Source organism: Oncorhynchus mykiss, chromosome 1, assembly GCF_057628025.1.
Source record: "Oncorhynchus mykiss isolate SJ-2025 chromosome 1, ASM5762802v1, whole genome shotgun sequence".
NCBI lineage: Eukaryota > Metazoa > Chordata > Actinopteri > Salmoniformes > Salmonidae > Oncorhynchus > Oncorhynchus mykiss.
In genome coordinates this window covers 66951757-66971723 of record NC_143022.1, presented here as the reverse complement: position 1 = coordinate 66971723, position 19967 = coordinate 66951757, and the positions used below count along the sequence as shown (strand labels likewise).

The following is a 19967-nucleotide window of genomic DNA, read 5'->3' as shown; positions in this document are numbered from 1 at the left end:
CGCTCCCACTGACCTGCAACTTGAGCTTATCGATCTTCAGTATGATGCAGTGATTGGAGAACTATTCAAAACAATGTCACTGACGAGGTTCTATGCATCTCTCAACGAAATAACTTTACAAAGATTAGGAATCATGCTCAGAAAATGTTTGTGGGGTTTGGAACAACCTATTTATGTGAACAGACATTTTCAGTGATGAAATATAAAAAGTCAAGACACAGATCATCTCTTACTGACTCTCACCTCTCAGCAATCCTGTGCATAGCAACGTCAGAAACCATACCTGACTTCACTGCTCTAGTCAATGCCCATCAGAGACTTCACTCCTCAAACTGATTGAGTAATTTAAGTGTAATGTTGAGCTCTCTCTTTATTGTGTTTTTGTGCATACCCGTTAACAAGAGTTCTGTCCGTGGTGCTGAATGCACAGTGTACTTTTCCTTCAATGTAGCTCATTGCATGTTTAATAATGAAATTACCTACCAAAAGGAGAACATGGATGTGGTTTATTTTTGTGCATGTTAAAAAAGTAAAATTAGTAGCATATCTGGATGTTATTTACAGTAGATATATCTGTCAACACAGTCATACACATGATGTACAGTTGAAGTCAGAAGTTTACATACACCTTACCCAAGTACATTTAAACTCAGTTTTTCACAATTCCTAACATTTAATCCGAGTACAAATTCCCTGTCTTAGGTCAGTTAGGAACACCACTTTATTTTAAGAATGTGAAATGTCAGAATAATAAAAGAGAGAATAATTAATTTCAGCTTTTATTTCTTGCATCACATTCCCAGTGGGTCAGAGGTTGACATACACTCAATTAGTATTTGGTATCATTGCCTTTAAATTGTTTAACTTGGGTCAAACGTTTCGGGTAGCCTTCCACAAGCTTCCCACAATAAGTTGGGTGCATGAATTTTGGCCCATTCCTCCTGACAGAGCTGGTGTAACTGAGTCGGGTTTGTAGGCCTTCTTGCTCTCCCACGCTTTTTCAGTTCTACCCACACATGTTCTATAGGATTGAGGTCAGGGCTTTGTGATGGCCACTCCAATGCCTTGACTCTGTTGTCCTTAAGCCATTTTTCCACAACTTTGGAAGTATGCTTGGGGTCATTGTCCATTTGGAAGACCCATTTTTGACCAAGCTTTAACTTCTTGACTGATGTCTTGAGATGTTGCTTCAATATATCCACATAATTTTCCATTCTCATGATGCCATCTTTTTTGTGAAGTACACCAGTCCCTCCTGCAGCAAAGCACCCCCACAACATGATGCTGCCACCCCCGTGCTTCATGGTTGGGATGGTGTTCTTCGGCTTGCAAGTCTCCCCATTTTTCCTCCAAACATAACGATGGTCATTATGGCCAAACAGTTATATTTTTGTTTCATCAGACCAGAGGACATTTCTCCAAAAAGTATGATCTTTGTCCCCATGTGCAGTTGCAATCCGTAGTCTAGCTTTTTAATGGCGGTTTTGGAGCAGTGGCTTCTTCCTTGCTGAGCGGCCTTTCAGGTTATGTCGATATAGGACTGGTTTTACAGTGAATATAGATACTTTTCCTCCATCTTCACAAGGTCCTTTGCTGTTCTTCTGGGATTGATTTGCCCTTTTCGACACCAAAGTACGGTTATCTCTAGGAGACGGTTATCTCTCCTTCCTTAGCGGTATGACGGCTGCGTGGTCCCATGGTGTTTACACTTGCGTACTATTGTTTGTACAGATTAACGTGGTACCTTCAGGCTTTTGGAAATTGCTCCCAAGGATGAACCAGACTTGTGGAGTTCTAAAAATAAAAAAATCTGAGGTCTTGGCTGATTTATTTTGATTTTCCCATGATGTCAAGCAAAGAGGCACTGAGTTTGAAGGTAGGCCTTGAAATACATCCACATGTACACCTCCAATTGACTCAAATTATGTCAATAAGCCTATCAGAAGCTTCTAAAGCCATGACATAATTTTCTGGAATTTTCCAATTTTCTAAGTGATATAATCTGTCTGTAAACAATTGTTGGAAAAATGACTTGTGTCATGCACAAAGTAGATGTCCTAATCGACTTGCCAAAACTATATTTAGTTAACAAGAAGTTTGTGGAGTGGTTGAAAGACTAGTTTTAATGACTCCAACCTAAGTGTATGTAATCTTCCGACTTCAACTGTATAATTCTGGCCCGCGATGGCAAAAATATATTCTAATGTGGCCCTCCATGGAAAATAATTGCCCAGGCCTGCTGTACTTCATCATCCTTTTAGTCTCGCAGCTCAGCATGATCAGCAAATTTGTTTTGTTTTTCATCAACATCTTTTTAGCGATTCAGTGCAGAATGACACTTCAGAATGACACTTTTAAGGATCAGCCATTTATGTTCAGACCAGGAAGATAAACTCACTTACTCCCACTCTTCCTATCGCTCTGACTCCATCCAGGTGTCCCCAAACATAGCCATGGAGGCCTTTCTGATCAGGCCGTCTAACTTCCAGGGTCTTTCGTGTATGGCAGTACAGAGAGCCCCCCTGCCACCCTTCTCTGGTCAGAGGAACCAGGATGCCATCGGGGACACGCTGCTCAACTTCAAATGTCACACGGTCAACGGCAACGGCTCCCCCTCCAGCCAACTCAGCAAGGTACAGTACATAGAAATAGAATGACTTGAAAATTAAGCACACATTGAAGGATGAACTTCCTGCTTTTACTCCATGGTTAATGGGTACAACATACATTCAATATGGCTGCCGGTCCTCCTGTTACAGAACGTTGACTTGAATGAGAATCTCTCTTCTAGGAATGACATTTCTACGATACCATAAGAGTTAATCAGAGATTGGACATTTAATTCTGTCCTAAAATTCTCTCTGTCTTTTTTAAATGTTTAGATTATGCAGCTTGTTATGGTCAAGATTCAAATGCACCCACTTTGGTGTAAGAATAATAGGGCAGTGCTCCTGCCTGGCAGACTTGTTGTTGTCTATTACTCTCCATAAGTTGACATCCTGTTTTGGTGCAGTGGCATGCTGTAGATCAGCCTGTGATAGGTTGCACTGTAAAGGGGGAAGGGTCAGGATTGGTCGGGTAGTTCTGGAGTCAGTGTATGTAGGCCACTCTCCTGTGATTGATACTGTGGCCTTGTGTCCCTGTCACACTAAATCACTGTTACTCCATCATACCTCCTGCTGGCCCATCCCAAATGACAGATGCCACGTCAGCTACACTTTACAGTCTACATATGCAGACAGGGAAAAACACTCCTCTGGCATTGAAGTGGCATTGTTTTTCAATGTTTCACTAGGTAGTTATACACATCAGCTACTGTGTGCATGTGCGCGTGCTTGTGCTGGTGTGTGTGCATGTTTACTTTCGTGTCTGTGTGTTTCAGCATGCTTGTTGACTGTGTCCTCTTATGATTAGCTAATACTATCTACTGTGCTCAGCTATTATTCTAGCCTGGTTGCCATGCCCAGTGCAGCTTTTCAGCGATCTCAGATGAACGAGCCATGGGGGAGAAAGGCAAGGCATTCCTTTGATGACTAAGCCGTCCCTTTGTGATGACCAATGACAGAGGTCGATGAGCATGACTAGGCTTATCGAAGTGAGCCAATTCCAAACCAAACCTGTGTGGCTTGATAGACAGGGAGCGATTGTCATTGAGAAAGTGAGCTCTCAATGGGAATGTGACATTGTGAGCGGCACTCAGAGCAGCAGCGGGCCACTTAGGGTTGGGATGGAAATGCTGCCAGCCTTCTCTCTCTCTGAACTCTATCTCTCACTCGCTCTCTCTCTCTCTCAGCCCTATCTCTCTCTCTCTCTCATTGGCCTTGTCCTTGCTCTCCTCTGCTCTCCTCTGGGAGTACAACCCTACGACGTGACACTGCATATGCAAAGGCCCCTCTTATAACTGCCGATCTCACACTGCCTCGCAGGCCCTTCCTCACTGTAACGGGCGCCCCTGGTAGCCCCTCACATCCACTGTTTAGAGGGTGCTTTTCCAGCCCAGTAATCAGCCTCGATTGCCACTTTTCATGTAGGCATCTGTTAGGATTGTTTTGTGCATAGGAATGCCATTTACGGGATTAGAATTAGAATCCTGGAGAAATCGGTTTACTGTTATTGGTTTTACTGTTATACACTTGTGGATAACAATGACAGTCACACCAGCAATAACTGAAATATGCTTTTGCTTCACGACAATATTTAGCTATTGCTCCATGACAATTGTCTGTGGCTCTCACCAAATGAGTGCTGGACAGCTAGCTATCCTGATGTGGTGAACAGTTTTGTTGGGATTACCCCGCTTTGAATTCCAATATGGTGGGTACTGGCACATGCCCCTAGGCAAGGCTTCTACCATTGGGGGGGGGGGGGGCTATTCAACTCCTGCCTGTAGTGCCTCCCGGTGGCTGGGGGTGTAGGTGCAGGGCTGCCGTAGGGCTCAGTGGTTCCCTTTGTCCATGTTTCACCCGCAGACCGAAAGAAATGAAAGATGCAAAGCGGAAGCCTGACTCCACCGCTCGTCACTTTGACTGTGAAGACGGCGTGTGTGCTCAGTTTTGATTTAGAGAGCAAATCCATTCCGGCCACACACACACTCACGCACACACGCATATGCACACACGCATGCACACACAAACACACATACACAAACACACACACTAATCTTCCACTCACACTCTCACTAGAACTGACATGCGACATCCCTCAGGAGGGGAGGATACTTCCACAAATATCGCCGCTCCCGTCTCTTCTTTCCCCAGGATGGAACACTGCATGTTTGGGGGAATTTCTCACCTCCTCTCTGTGCTGCTGTTAGTTCAGTGTATTCTGTGCGACTGATGATCTTTACCAGTGTTCACACTGCTGGTATTTAAGCCGTAGTGCTGTTTTAGCCCCCACTCGCAGACTATCTGATCTCTATCTCTCTGGCTGTGTCTCATGCCTGCTTGTGCTGTGCTAGGTTAAACTGAGCTACTGCACAGAACATATGGTCACGCTGTGCCCACACACAGCCAAACGGGTGGCATTGCGCACATACACACACACACACACACACACACACACGCTTACATGTGCAACCACGATCACATGCATGTACGCACACACACACACACACACACACACACACACACACACACACACACACACACACACACACACACTAGATGCCAGACCTCAGCCACCAGCTCCATCCAACACATATGTTTTTAAATGTCTGGCTGGTAGCTAATTGGATGGGATAACAGTGAAATAGAAGGAATCTGGTTTGTGGATTTCCTCAAAAGAATTTCACTGAACGACCACACACTCTCCCTCAACAGTGCCAAGCTGCACAGTCACTTCAAACAAAATGTATAATAACAGAATATCAGGGGCATCATAGAGTCTGCCAGTACACCACTGTATTATTTAGTTTAATTTAACACATTTTGCATGCCTATTAATAAAGATTAGTTCTAGAGAGGAGAAGCATTCTCATGGGTGTGCAATACAGCTAATGATGCCTTTGATAAGATCACCTGAGTTTAACTCTACTTTACGTCGTCCACATTATCGCCTACTTATCATCCAAGCGGATTCTCTTTCAGTACCATCTGGTAAACATTATTAATCTCATCTGATGTAATTGCCCAGAGTCTTTTTCATTTAATTATATATATTTTTTTTTACGTCGTCTTAAAATTAAGCCAAAAAAGATTTTTAAGTTCAAAGTCTGACAATTAGCCATCTATGCCGACATTTAGCACCTAGTCGCACACTCGTGCGTAAAATAACAGTTTTGAATAATGGGACACTGCAATTAAACAACAAAACAGTTAAGGGGTTTGAGTGAGTATAGCTACAGTGTAAAAACGTACTTAGACACATTTTGCTATTTCTCTCTTGAAATGGTATCAAAATGGGAAAACTCGACAAAGGTAAGCAATGTCCCAAAAGATTTCTGTTAAGTATTAGTTTGCCTTGCATTTTCTTAGTGTTTCATTTAAATTAAATCATTAAAAGAGTGTTTTTAGGCACTGTGAGGGTGTGGTTAAGAGGGTGTGATTAAAAACGTCCTAAAAGCTAACTGAATAGCTAAGACCACAGGGGGTGCCAATGATACCCTTCAGTAGAGGCCAGTTAGGACAATATTTACCAGTCACTTCTCTCCCCCTTGCTCATTAAGCCATAATTAATTAGAGAACGCCTGTGGCTGAGCTAGTGGGACATGCTAACCTCTCTGTTTAGATGCATTCCTGCTCCATAGAGCTTTAGTGCTTTTTAATTATGCTGCTGTTAGCTGTTAGCCACTAAACAGTCACCATGCAGGTTGGGGCTGCTGCTACCTCATCTGGGGAACTGTTAGTGCTGGAAATACACAACCACAGGCAGGAAGACACAACCACGAAATATCTCATGCAACAAGTGCTCAGAGACAAATTTAACTGACACAGCCTACTTTTTGAACACAGATGCAGTAATTCCCTGATAGTGATTTCTAATATAATAATGAAATCCATTCAACATGTGCGTTTATCCAAAGCGACTTGTGAGTGCATACATTTTAAGCATGTGACCCAGTGGAAATTGAACTCCCAACCCTGGTATTGTTAATGGCACGCTCTTAGCAACTGAGCCAAACAGGACCACACAGCTGTTATGAATTCCACGTGTCTAAATATACTCTCAATCATTCCATCATTATGTAGATACAGACTAGGAGTGCTGTTGAGAGTTCTGTGCACAAACCAATGGAGGAATTAAGCTATTTAAGTGGGTATCGACAGAGTGAAGGCTATTCATTAGCACATTGACCTGTATTCTTTTAGACGAGGGGAAGCACAGAGAGGAAATCATGCAAATTCTCCCGCCCGATTCATACCCAAATTACTCAAGGTTAATCGTATGTGTGCCGAATGCCATGTTTATGACATTAACTTCCATCCATTATTTTCATGGGTTTCATTGCAGATACTTTGTTTGTGTGTGTGTGTGTGTGTGTGCGTGCGTGCGTGCGCGCGTGCCTGTGACCATACATATGATGGCATTTGTGTTCTGTTCTATAACTGCAAAAGCATACAACAACAAAATGTTCCATCTAAGCATTGTATTTTTTCAGGAGTAGGTCTCTAAAAACAAATAGGCCTGTGATGCTGCAGTGAGATGTGCTGAATGCTAAACACCGTGGAAACCCCCTCTTCTCCTCGTAGTAAGAAGAGGTAGGGAGAAGGAGGAAGGAAAGGTGGGAGGGAAGGAGGAGAGTGAAGCAAAAAGAGAACTGGAGTTTAGGAAGAATGAGAAAGAGGGAGAGACAGGGAAACGCGACAGATTAAGAGAAGGGATTGAAAATTGAGAAGCAGACAGGTAAAGAGACAGAGGGATATAGAAAGAGAGGGAGACGGAGGGACCAAAAGACCTCCTGCGGCGACAGGGGCCTGGGATAAAAAAAATAATAATCATTTAAATACAATATAAATATAGGACAAATCACAACGAGAGACACAACACTACATACTTCAACAGAACATAACACTACTTCAATAGAGAAAGAGAGATTGAGAAAGATAAATAGTTCCATCGACGGATAGAGATAGCCAGTCACCGAGCATTTGGGGAGATCTGTCCATTTCCTCTGAACAGCTGAACAGAGGACAGAGGAAATTTGGTTCTCTTTGTGCCTTTGGAGCCTAGTCGCTCTAGCTGACTGGGCTTTGTGCAGCAGAATGGCCCTGGCTGTCCTTTGTCACGCCTGCTTCCCTGAGAGGGTCGGATATGTACGCACACACGCACGCATGCACACACACACACACACACACACACACACACACACACACACACACACACACACACACACAGACGCACACACCCTCCATTCCCATCCTGCTCTGCCGCAGTACAGCATTCACACTGTTTCATTAAGTGCCTCTGTTGCATTACCACACTCATGTGCTGTACTGGACTGCTGGCTGTACAATGCTGTATTGTGAAGCTAGCTCCTCCTTATCTGTTTGCTGCTGGCTGTCCTATGCTATGCAGACAGAGCGTTATTTTGCTGCATAATGATTTATATTAAACGTTGGACTCTGCTGCACTGCACTACACAATATAGTTGTTGTTTGCCCCTGACAACTTTTCTTTGTGAATACCGTGCTTCAACATTTCTTATGGCAAGGCATGCTTTCATTGTAGATTGAATTCCTTGAAATCCCCCTCTGCTTATAGAGGGTGGGTCGAGGTGAGGGCATTATCAGCGCGACACATAGCTGATTCATAGATATGTGACGTACAGGGATTGTTGATGCCCCCGGATGGCATTCACTCATAGATTGTTAACTTTGATGAAGAAACCTCAACCTTTTATTTTAGAGGCTAGGAAATACAGTGTGCTTCCAGTTCGTTGTGTTATTAGGTCATATCAACTTAGTCCCGAGTTAAGACTTTCCTCACTTGAAGCAATGGCATGCCGTTTATCATCATAAGCCCTCTCTTTGTACTTATTTGACCTATCAACTTGGTAATAGTCACGCATACAGTCATTTAGCATTGGCATTATTTCATTGGTAATCAATGGTAACCCGCCACATGTTATGATTCTGTCTCTCTCCCCCGCTCTTTCACATTGTTTCTCTGTCTATCTGTCTCTTCCCTATAGCGCTAAAAGCACCAATGTAGACCAATTGGCCGAGGGCTCCGTCCCCTGTTCTAGTTCATCTGTGCTGTCCGGCTTTATTTATCACCTTTTTGCTTCTGACCTACAAATCACAGCTCCATTGACCCATATCGTCACCCCCCCCCCACCCCCCACCCCCCCAGTCCTTACAGCCTCCTTTAAACAGGGAGCAGCTGGGGAGCTGGTTTCAGTCTGTCTCTTTTGCTTTCTGTCTATGTCTTTCTCCCTCCCTCTACTACCTCCCTCCCTCCATCCTTCCCTGCATGCTATTACAAGCTGCTTTATTCCTTGTACATTCCTTGCCGGGCCATGTGGGGTAATTAAAGCTAAATGAACAAATAATAATATGCTGTAAGGAACAGTCTGGATGAAGGTCACGCAGAGTAGCACAAACATGCACACACACAAGCACACAACCTCACACACACACACACACACACACACACACACGTGCGTGCAAGAGCATGCATACCCTGAGATGAGCACACAGTCAAACACACACACAGTCGAACTCTCATCAGATCCATCAACGTCTGATCTCAGAAGCATAGCTCCCGGCTTTGGAGTAGCAGCGTTCCCTAAAGGACTAACCCTTAGTGCTCTGCAGTGTGTTTGCGTGTGCACCATCTGTGAGCTTTTGCGGTTCCCTCAATGCAAATTCTTAGATTCATGAATTGGAATGTTCCTATCCTGGCTGAGGTTCCACAGGCAGTATAATTACTGTGTGTGTGTGTGTGTGTGTGTGTGTGTGTGTGTGTCTGGGTCCATTACGAATTCCATACATCTCTACCCACTCTCTCCCTCTCCACCCACTCTCTCTCTGTCCACCTTGCAGCAACTGATGATGTAATAAATTGACAATAATGTAATAAATATGCTGAACGCATTTTCTGCATAATGTAACGTTATGAAGTGGGTAAAACAAACCATGAATAAGTGATATAACTTTAACCAATATTGTATTATTCACTCTTTTTTATTTTCATGCATATCAGGTGTCATGCTTCAGTAATAGCTCACTACACAACAAACCACATTCCTAGCAGTAATATCAAGACAATTGACCCACCTCCCAATACATACCCACAACCCCAGTCAGTTAGTCAGTCAGTCAGTCAGTTTGTCTATCTGTCTGTGTAAATGAGGGAGAGAGAGTGTGTGTGTGTGTATGCCTGCTAATTTTTTTGGGAAAACTAATACTAAAATCTCAACTGATATGCAAAAGTTTTTTTATAGATATAACCCTGCAAACTAAAATGAGTTGTTAGGACATCCACAGAATGTCACAAAATGGTTGCCTGAAGTGGTAAGGACGTTGTGTCATGGTCTCATGGAGGTGTCTAGTTCATATTGTCATTGATTTAAGATTTGACACTATTTTAGCTAAACGGCGTACCATGTACCTTAAAACCTATACCACTTAATTACTTTACTTATAATGGTTTGGCACACCTGGGACCATCAAGTGACAAAAACCTCCGGGGACCTTGACACAACGTCCCAAGAATGTCCTGAAAAGATCTTTGGGGATCTTCCCTGGACAAACCGGGAACTTGACAAAACCTCCAGGGAACCATGAGACAACTTCCCAGGAACTTCCTAAAAGTGTCCTCAGGGAGGTTCCCAGGGTAAACTGGGAACTAGACAAAACATCCGGGGGACCATGACAGAACGTCCTAAGAACGACCTCGGGGATGTCCCCGGGACAAACCGGGAACTAAACAAATCCTCCAGGGGACCATGACACAACGTCCTTACCACTTTAGGCGACCATTTTGTGACGTTCCGGTGACATCCTAACGACTAATTTCTGTTTGCAGAGATGTTCCCTTGGGACCATCACCCATGTCCTAATGACTTACAAAGGTCCTGACCTAGTCCTCAGTGACGTCCTGGTAACTTACAGGGAACTAGACAAAGGTGCCCCAAAGAACGTTGACCATCATGAAACATCCCCTTGTGGTCATTGAATATCCCATGGATAACATTCTATCAGAACCAAATATACACTTTTTCATAACGTTTCCTAATAGACATCAAAATACATTATTTTAACGTTATACTACGGCCAAACAGAGACCTGTACTGAACGTCTTCTTATGGTCCTGAGGTTAACGTCATGTTTTAATGTTCCTAGAGTGGGATAACGTCTCGACCTTATGGGAACCTCACATAATGTCATTAAGACGTCCCCTGTTTGCTGGGAACCCAGTTGTAGACTGAACTGAACCATACAAGAGAGAGGGTGGAGAAGCAAGAGCCATATCTCTGCCCAAAATATGTCCACATCAAGCAGATCCTTAGTTATTAAGCAGGTGAGGTGTTTTTGTATGGACTCCGGAGATTCCAGAGGCTTTTTCGATGCCACCAAGGCGTTGTATGGACTCAGTTACCTCGGTCTAAACCCCTTTCGCTCCAAAGATGGTCAAAAGCTGTTGAAGAATGACAAATCAATTCAATGGGATTCCAGGTAGCAAAAGCAACCACTGTTATATGGCCTTTATAAATCTTGCCTTCTGACTCTGTTCACCGCCATGCTCTCTGGCTGATTCTGTCAAATTCACCAAAATACTGCTGCGTGACAACATGTCAGCTTTAGTACTCAGCAACAGTGGCGCTGAAACGGAATCCTTCAAGGTTGAAACTGGAATTATTGCACCAACCCTGTTTCCTATTTTTCATTGCTGCAATCCACCACCTCACAGGCTAAAATCTGCTGCAGGGATCCAAAATGATGTACAGAACAGACGACAAACTCTTCAACCTCAACAGATTCAAGGCCAAGAGCAAAATAACCACCACTTCCATTGTAGAGCTCCAGTATGCAGATGATAATTCCATCACTGCCCATTTAAGAAGAGGACATTCAGTGCATCCTGGAAGCTTTTGCAAAGGCATGCAAGCTTCTGGGTCTGGCCCTAAACATAAAAAATACCAAAATCCTCCACCAACCACACACTGACAAAAATTCATCAGCCCCAGCTAAACATTTTGACAAAACCACTCTTGAAAACGTGGACCACTTTCCCTACCTTGGCAGCCTTTTCTCAGCCAACGTTGACACTGAAATGCACCACTGCCTAATCTGTGCCAGTGGAGCCTCCTTAAGATCGAGGAAAGGAGTCTACGACGATTGTGACATCCAGGCCATAACTAAAATCTTGGTCTAGTGCTCCCCACCCTACTGTATGGGTTAGAAACATGGAACACATACAGCAGGCACCTTAAAGCCTGGGAGTCGCACTATCAAAGATGTCTCTGCAACATGATGAGGATCAGCTGGGAAGACAGGTGCACCAACAACAGTGTCCTTGAGAAGGCAAACATCAGCAGCATCCCCACCACCAACACCAGCTCTGATGGACTGGCCATGTTGTCAGGATGCCCAACTCTTGCCCCCCAAAACAGGTCCTGTATTCACAACTAAATGCAGATCACCGGGCCCCTGGAGGACAAAATAAGCAGTTAAAGGACAACCTAAAGAATAACCTCAAAAAGTGCCACTTAAATATCTCCAGCTAGAAAGACACTGCAAAAGGTAGGTCAACATAGAGGAAAACTGTCCATGAGAGAGTAGCACGGTACGAAGAAGAGTAGCACGGTACGAAGAAGAGTAGCACGGTACGAAGAAGAGTAGCACGGTACGAAGAAGAGTAGCACGGTACGAAGAAGAGTAGCACGGTACGAAGAAGTTGCCACAGAGGACAAGCAGCAACTTCAAAAGGAGAGACTTTCCATCTAGAAGGCTTACCAACCACCACCAGTCACCGCTGCCCACAGTGCACAAAAATATGTGGCTCCCGGAAAGGCCTCTTCAGCCATCTGAAGACCCACAATTAGGACCCACCAAGAAGACAATCATGCTCGACACCAAGTGATTGGCAATGATGATTCCACATGTAGCACCCTCTTCCCAAAACCAGCCATTACTCGTCTAAGGCTGCGTTTGGTGAAAAGAGGAGAAGTACTGTACCTGTAATGAAATTAATCCTGATCCTCCGTATAAGCTTGTTCTGAGAGCTCATCCATCTCTCACTGAAGTGTGCAACTTTTTCTTTGGCAGTAATCCAGTCTAGCTCCTATGTTTCTCTGAAGATAGCCAGACGGACAGACGGACAGACAGAAACGAACCGCCTGCCTGATCCAAATCCAAACCTGCATGGGGAGGTAATAATAGCACCTGGACATACATTATTACATGGCCAAAAGTATGTGTCATCGAACATCTCATTCCAAAATCATGGGCATTAATATGGAGTTGGTCCTCCGTTTTGCTGCTATTTGCTGCTACTCTTCTGGGAAGGCTTTCCACTAGAAGTTGGAACATTGCTGCGGGGACTTGCTTCCATTCAGCCACAAGAGCACTAGTGAGGTTGAGCACTGATTTTGGGCGAATAGACCTGGCTCTCAGTCAGCTTTCTAATTCATCCCAAAGGTGTTCGATGGGGTTGAGGTCAGGACTCTGTGCAGGCAAGTCAAGTTGTTCCACATTGATTTTGACAAACCATTTCTGTATGGACCTCACTTTGTGCACAGGGGCATTGTCATGCTAAAACAGAAAAGGGCTTTCCACAAACTGTTGCCACAAAATTGAAAGCACAGAATCGTCTCTGGGATGTCATTGTATACTGTAGCGTTAAGATTTACCTTCCCTGGAACTAAAGGGCCTAGCCCGAACCATGAAATAGCCCCAGACCATTATGCCTCCTCCACCAAACTTTACAGTTTGCACTATGCGTTAAGGCAGTTAGCATTCTCTTGGCATCCGCCAAACCCAGATTTGTCCGTCGGACTGCCGTCGGACTGGTGAACGCGTTTCCACTGCTCCAGAGTCCGATGGCGGCGAGATATACATCACTACAGCTGATGCTTGACATTGTGTGTGTTGATCTTAGGCTTGTGTATGGCTGCTCGGCCATGGAGATCCATTTCATGAAGCTCCTAACGAACAGTTATTGTGCTGACGTTGCTTCCAAAGTCAGTTTGGAACTCGGTAGTGAGTGTTGCAACCTAGGATTTGCATACATGTTTCAGCATTCGGCGGTCCCGTTCTGTGAGCTTGTGTGGCCTACCACTTCGCAGCTGAGTCGTTGTTGCTCCTAGACGTTTCCACATCACAATAACATAATTTACAGTCAACCGGGGCAGCTCTAGCCTGGCAGGCATTTGATGAACTGACTTGTTGTAAAGATGGCATCCTATGACGGTGCCAGCTTGAATGTCACTGAGCTCTTCAGTATGGGCCTTTCTACTGACAATGTTTGTCTATGGAGATTTTATACACCTGTCAGCAACGGGGGTGGCTGAAATAGACTAATCTACTCATTTTAAGGGGTGTCCACATACAATTGGCAATGTAGTGTACTTCCAGCATCAGAAGTCCTTAGACATGCAGTGCTATTTCTGAATTTTCAACACACCACTCTTAGGTATCACAAAACCTTTTCAGTTTTCTCAGTAGTAGAATTGAAAGAATGCGAAACAGTTTAATAATTTAAACACATACCATACCATTCCCTTACTTTTCATGTGTCATTCTGTCAATATCAGATTTTCTAGCAGGTAATTGAAGTCAGAGAGCAGAGAAAGAATAGGAGAGAGAGATGGCGAATAAAAAGAAGCAAACAACAGAAAACAAGTATAGAAAATGTGACAAAGCTAGCTCTGGCTTGGTCTGGTACACTATTTCCTAAATCATATCACTTGCTGTGATATATGAGGCTTTCTTCCCACCAACTGACTGAGTGTCCCTGGCTCTGGCTCTGCTTCAGTGGTGATAGTGCCTGGGTGATCATTAAAGCTGTTTGCTCCTGGCGGCTGGAGTGGTCTCCGAACGGCTGTTTCCCGGACAGCATTGAGCTGACAGCGCTGGTGGGTAAATCCCAAAGGATTAGAGCCGGCGTGAAGCACAGTCCTTGTCTGATGATTGGTACATTGTTTCAAGGCACTTGGGCTCTGGCTGCCTGGCAGATTGAAGGCGAGGGACGTAGTGAGAGAGGGAGAAACGGGTGAAAAGAGAGTGTGAAAGAGAGAGGGAGAGAGCAGGAGAGAGAGCAGGAGAGGGATAGGACAGAGAAAGAACAGAGAGAGAGATGAAAAGGCAGGTGAGTGCTTTGCTAAATAACACAGTGTTCTCTGTGATTGTACTTCCAGCAGTGTTAGAGGACACTTGACGTGATCTGAGTGATTATCCAAGGTGAGTTAGAGAGAGCTGCCATGATGGGGACAATGAATACTGAACACAGATATAAATGCAACATGCAGCAATTTCAAAGATTTACTGAATTACAGTTCATATACGGAAATCAGTCAATTGAAATAAATAAATGAGGCCTTAATCTACCCGATAGCAATGAATTACATATTTTCATTAAAGTGTTATTTTGATAAGTAAATTCATAACATTTCATTCTTCCACTAGAAGATATAGTCCGGACAAAAATCTGGTTGTTCGTTTTGTTCGAAGCGACCCAGTCGTTAATTATTTTTGCATAGTTGCTTCGCAAAAGAACTGGTCGTTCTAAACAAAATGTTTGCTATGCAGGCTGTATAATGTTCTTGTCACTTGCTTGCTAGCTAGCTTCAGCTAACTCAGTAACGTCAAAGATTGCACTTGGAATGACAGTACATTAGTTGCCATTTTGTTGGTTTTAGATTTTTTTCTATTGGCATTTACTTGGATATATCCATGATAATGACATTGATGTTTGATTTCGCCTGGCTCAGAAAAATTTCACCTGGCACAGTTCACTTTCTATGTACAGTATGGTACAGAGATCGAGACTGATGTTTTTTAACGTTACGGCGAGGGTAATCACTCAAGAGTTGGGTTGGCTACACTAGCTAGTTACTTCCCTCGCCGTACGGTTAACAGAACTGCGGGAAAGCAGTTCTCGGCAAGCACAGAAGGACTACACTATGTACTGGTGTTTCCTATCTAGCTATCAGCCTCCTTCTTCTTCGGTGGGTTTTTTCTCGCAGTTGGCATCCAATGTTGGTGCATTTCAGCCAACTACTGTGCTGGAGTGTGGTCCAGAGATGGCGCTAACAGCCTCACACCCTGACTACACCATTCGTGTCGCTTGTGCAAGCATTACAAAATACATTTAGAAATCTATATTATTCAATTATTGCACCCACACTGCTCGCGTGCGTGAACGAGCGTCTGCGTTTCCAAGGGCTAAAATAGAAGTCAGTTCTATTTGTGACGCAGATCGTGGTGTCCTACCTCTCCCATCTCCTCATTGGTTTAATGAAGCAGATACCCACGAGCCATCTCATTGGTTATACCCACGTGGGTGATGAAAGACGAACTGTGTTGTCGGTCGTCGTGGTAATTCTATGAAAGTTTAGATGCCAATCACCATATAAGTTCAAAGAAGAAAAAGCCTGGAAGGAGGAGAGATGACTAGAAACGATTCGGTTGACCGTTTTATGTGTGGATTAATTGTTGGAGTAGAGGACCTTGTGCATTTCAGGTAAAATAACAACTCAATGTTTATATCCCAGGACAAATTAGCTAGCAACAGCAAGCTAGCTAAATAGGACAAATGAGCTAGCAAGTGCAAGCTAGCTAGCTAAATTGCCATAAATGTTTAATGCTTTCGACATGTCCCCACATTAATTTAATTGGTTCTGAGTTTGTTTTGATATTTTAACCTGTGTTTCGTGATCGCGTTTGGTGTGGGTGGACAAAATAAATGTATGCACAATGGCGCACGCATGCAGCCGGTTTGGGTTCCATGTCAATGGCAGTGGACGTGGCATGTAGTAACCACAGTTTGCAGGAAGATATTATTGTATACAGCAAGGCAAAGAACCATGCTCGTCCAATCAGCATCAAGGATCCAAACAACCAGTTTTATAATTAGTAGAAATGCCTGTAATGTGGCCCTTCATTATTATATCAATAAAGATTTGACTGTATAAGTGCCCAATATGGAACACACAATATGTTCATATCCATTTGGTGACACTGATACCCTTATTCTTTCATTCCCTTGAAATATCCTGTCAAGTCACATTACATGCTGCAAGATTGTGAGCAGAATAGGGACTGACTGTCTCAAATGAATTTAGATGGAGGTATCCTGTCTGGGGCTCAGCTTTAATATATTACATGTTAAGGTGATGGGGACTTCCCCTGTCATTCAGTTTTCATTCATACCTTCCACATCCCCCCTCTTTTTCTCTCTTACAAGCTTTCTCAATATTCAGATTCTAACGGTTAAACCAGACTGAAAGCTATGCTCAAGTGAAAGAAAGTTGAGCGGCTAAGTGCAGCATTCAGTCTGGTTTAACCAGGCTTGTTTTGACTCTCTTGTTGTCCGTTTTCTCCAGGTTCAGATTTCATTCAAATGCTCCTTTGATCAATGCCTGTTGTCTCTGTTGACATTAAAGAGTCTGTTAATGTAAATGTTAACGATACCATAATTGCGGAGATTGAATAAGGTGTTTGGTCTGATTTGCCTTTGTCTTTTCTTTAAAAAAATTATCAAGCTGCACTGAAGAGCCCCGAAGCTACAGGGCAGTTAGCAGCTAGCGGTGGCGTGGAAACAAAAGCCTTAAATTGGGTTTGGCACTGGGCTTTAATGGTCCAATAAAAATCTGTTTCGGCCAATAGCAACTACTAGTCTGTCACCAGCTAGTCCTCCACTCCACTAGTCTCTTTCCCTCCCATCCCACTGCACATCTGTGCGAGTGCACTTCAATCAGGCTCATTATGGTCTGCAGCTTTTTATAGCGCATGGCAGTCCCCACTCAAGATGGCTTTTCAATTAAGTAAATTGGCTCCCGATGATGTCAGTTTAGCTTGATTCAGCATTGATTGCCGGATCATCCTGTCCCTGAGGGGTGTACTACTCAGGCTTTTCTAAAGTTAGCCAGCTTCAGTTAGCGTCACATTTCAGCTTGGGTTTCATCCATGTTACGACGATGGATATTGCTCGTCCGCCTGCCGCTAGCAGGCTTCTTTTTTAAATTGTATTTAAAAAAATATATATGTATTTTTTTTATTATCATTTTTCTTTTATTTTTTATCTGCGGTTGTCGAGAGTGGCTAGTCAAATGCCGAACTCTTCATTGAGACAATGCTGAAGCATCAATCCATGGGCAAGTCAGTGCCACATTTTCATTTATGCCGAAATCAAAATGAAAGAAAGTTATCTTGGAAATTCAGCAGGCTATGGTGTAAAATAGGCTTTTAGAAGTGCTGTTTTTATTTTATTACTTATCGTTAATGGCGTCTTTGGTGTGCTTATCAATGCATGAGCAGCTGTTTTTTTTTCCCACTCCTATGGATCAAATAATTGTATTAAAGCTGCAATATGTAACTTTTTGGGCGACCTGACAAAATTCACATAGAAATGTCAGTTATATATCTGTCATTCTCATTTGAAAGCAAGTATAAGAAGAGGTAGATATGTTCTATGTGCTCTCTTTCTATGCTTCCCGTTTTCAGTTTTGTCTTTGGGATTTGTACATCAGCTTCAAACAGCTGAAATATTATATTTTTGGTTATGGAAAATATAGATAGATGATTCTCTTCACTATATTTGCTTGTTTTGTCACATAAACTGAATTTAGGCAAACTATTTTAATTTTTGAAATTTCTGAATTGTTTGCTAAGTGTGTCCTTTGAGCATGTGTCGATACTAATAGGATCGAAAGAAAGGCAGCACTGATTTCTGATCAGCTTTCCCCATTAACATAAGAACATAATTATTCCAGAATACTGATGACGGATCAGCTCCTAAAGCGATATCACCTAATGGCTGCAAATATTGCAGAAGTATATTTGAATGCTTACCCTATAATAATGCACTCAATCACAGATTCATTTGGCACATCATTGTGCACAGCTTAATGTACAAATATATTGAAACATATCACAGACAGTAACCTACAAGTAGCAAAATAGAACTCAATTGATTGAACATGAACAATTATAGCCTTCCCTACTGTTTATATTTTAATACAGTCATCTGTTTTCATTGGAAGCATATTTTTATATGTTGCTTGTTTGTATCAATTGCAAAGACATTGGCAACTTTGAATTTGTAGTCAACTATGTTATGAAGTTATCAACTGTCACAGAGAGATGGATTAACCTTGTGATTCTATGTTTAGCAGAGATCTTCTGCGTAAAAAGTAACGTGGGAGGGCAAAAAAGCTTCTAACCACGCACTTACAGTGCCTTCAGAAAGTATTCACACCCCTTGACTTTGTCCACATTTTGTTGTGTTGCAAAGTGTTTTCAATGGATTTCATTGTAATTTTATGTAATTGATATCCACAAAATACGCTGGCAATGTGGAAGAAAAACATTTGTAAAAAATATATTAAACACAAATATATCTTGGGGCGGCAGGTTGTCTAGTGGTTAAAGCGTTGGGCCAGTAACCGAAAGTTTGCAGGATCGAATCCCCGAGCTGACAAGGTAAAAATCAGTTTTTCTGCACCTGAACAAGGCAGTTAACCCACTGTTCCTAGGTTGTCATTGTAAATAAGAATGTGTTCTTAACTGACTTGCCTAGATAAATAAAGGTTAAATAAATAAAAAAATGGTGAAGTATTCAACACGCTGAGTCAATACATGTTAGAATCACCTTTCCACAGCTGTATTGCGCAACATTTTCCCATTATTATTTTCTAAATTATTCAAGCTCTGCCAAATTGGTTGCTGATCATTGCTAGACAAACATTTTCAGGACTTGCCATATATTTTCAAACAGATTTAAGGCAAAACTGTATCTCGGCCACTCAGGAACATTCTTGGTAAGAAACTCAAGTGTAGATTTGGCCTTGTGTTTTAGGTTATTGTCCTTGTCAGGGGGTGAGTGTAGCTGGTGCATAGAAGTCAGGCGCAGGAGAGCAGAGATGAGTGGACAAAGCACTTTACTAAGGCAATCATTTGCACAGAACGCAACCGCGTCCCAAAACAAATGTCCAACAAACAAGTGAGGCAGCACAAAGTACAAAAACCCAAGTACAAAGTATCGGCTGCCACAAAGCACTGGTAATAAAACAAAACCCGGCGCAAATCAGCCAGAAGCGTGCCAACCTTGACAATAAACAATTTCACACACAGACATGGGGGAACAGAGGGTTAAATACACAACAAGTAATGAGGGAAATGTAAACCAGGTGTGTGGGAAAACAAGACAACAAATGGAAAATGAAAGGTGGATCAGCGATGGCTAGAAGACCGGTGGGTGACGTCGACCGCTGATTGCCGCCCGAACAAAGAGAGGAACCGACTTCGGCGGAAGTCATGACAGTCCTGCTGAAAGGTGAAGTCATCTCCCAGAGTCTGGTGGAA

General features: G+C 43.0%; 1 protein-coding gene across 2 annotated transcripts in view; it reads left to right on the top strand.

Annotated features, from left to right (window-relative positions):
- Positions 1-19967, top strand: part of LOC110526836 (adhesion G protein-coupled receptor A3) — a 286855-nt gene that overhangs the window by 153081 nt on the left and 113807 nt on the right. For both annotated transcript variants that reach the window (XM_036982670.2, XM_036982667.2), the window contains exon 12: positions 2436-2633. In XM_036982670.2, coding sequence (XP_036838565.2) covers positions 2436-2633 — 198 coding nt within the window. The remainder of the gene's footprint in view (positions 1-2435; positions 2634-19967) is intronic.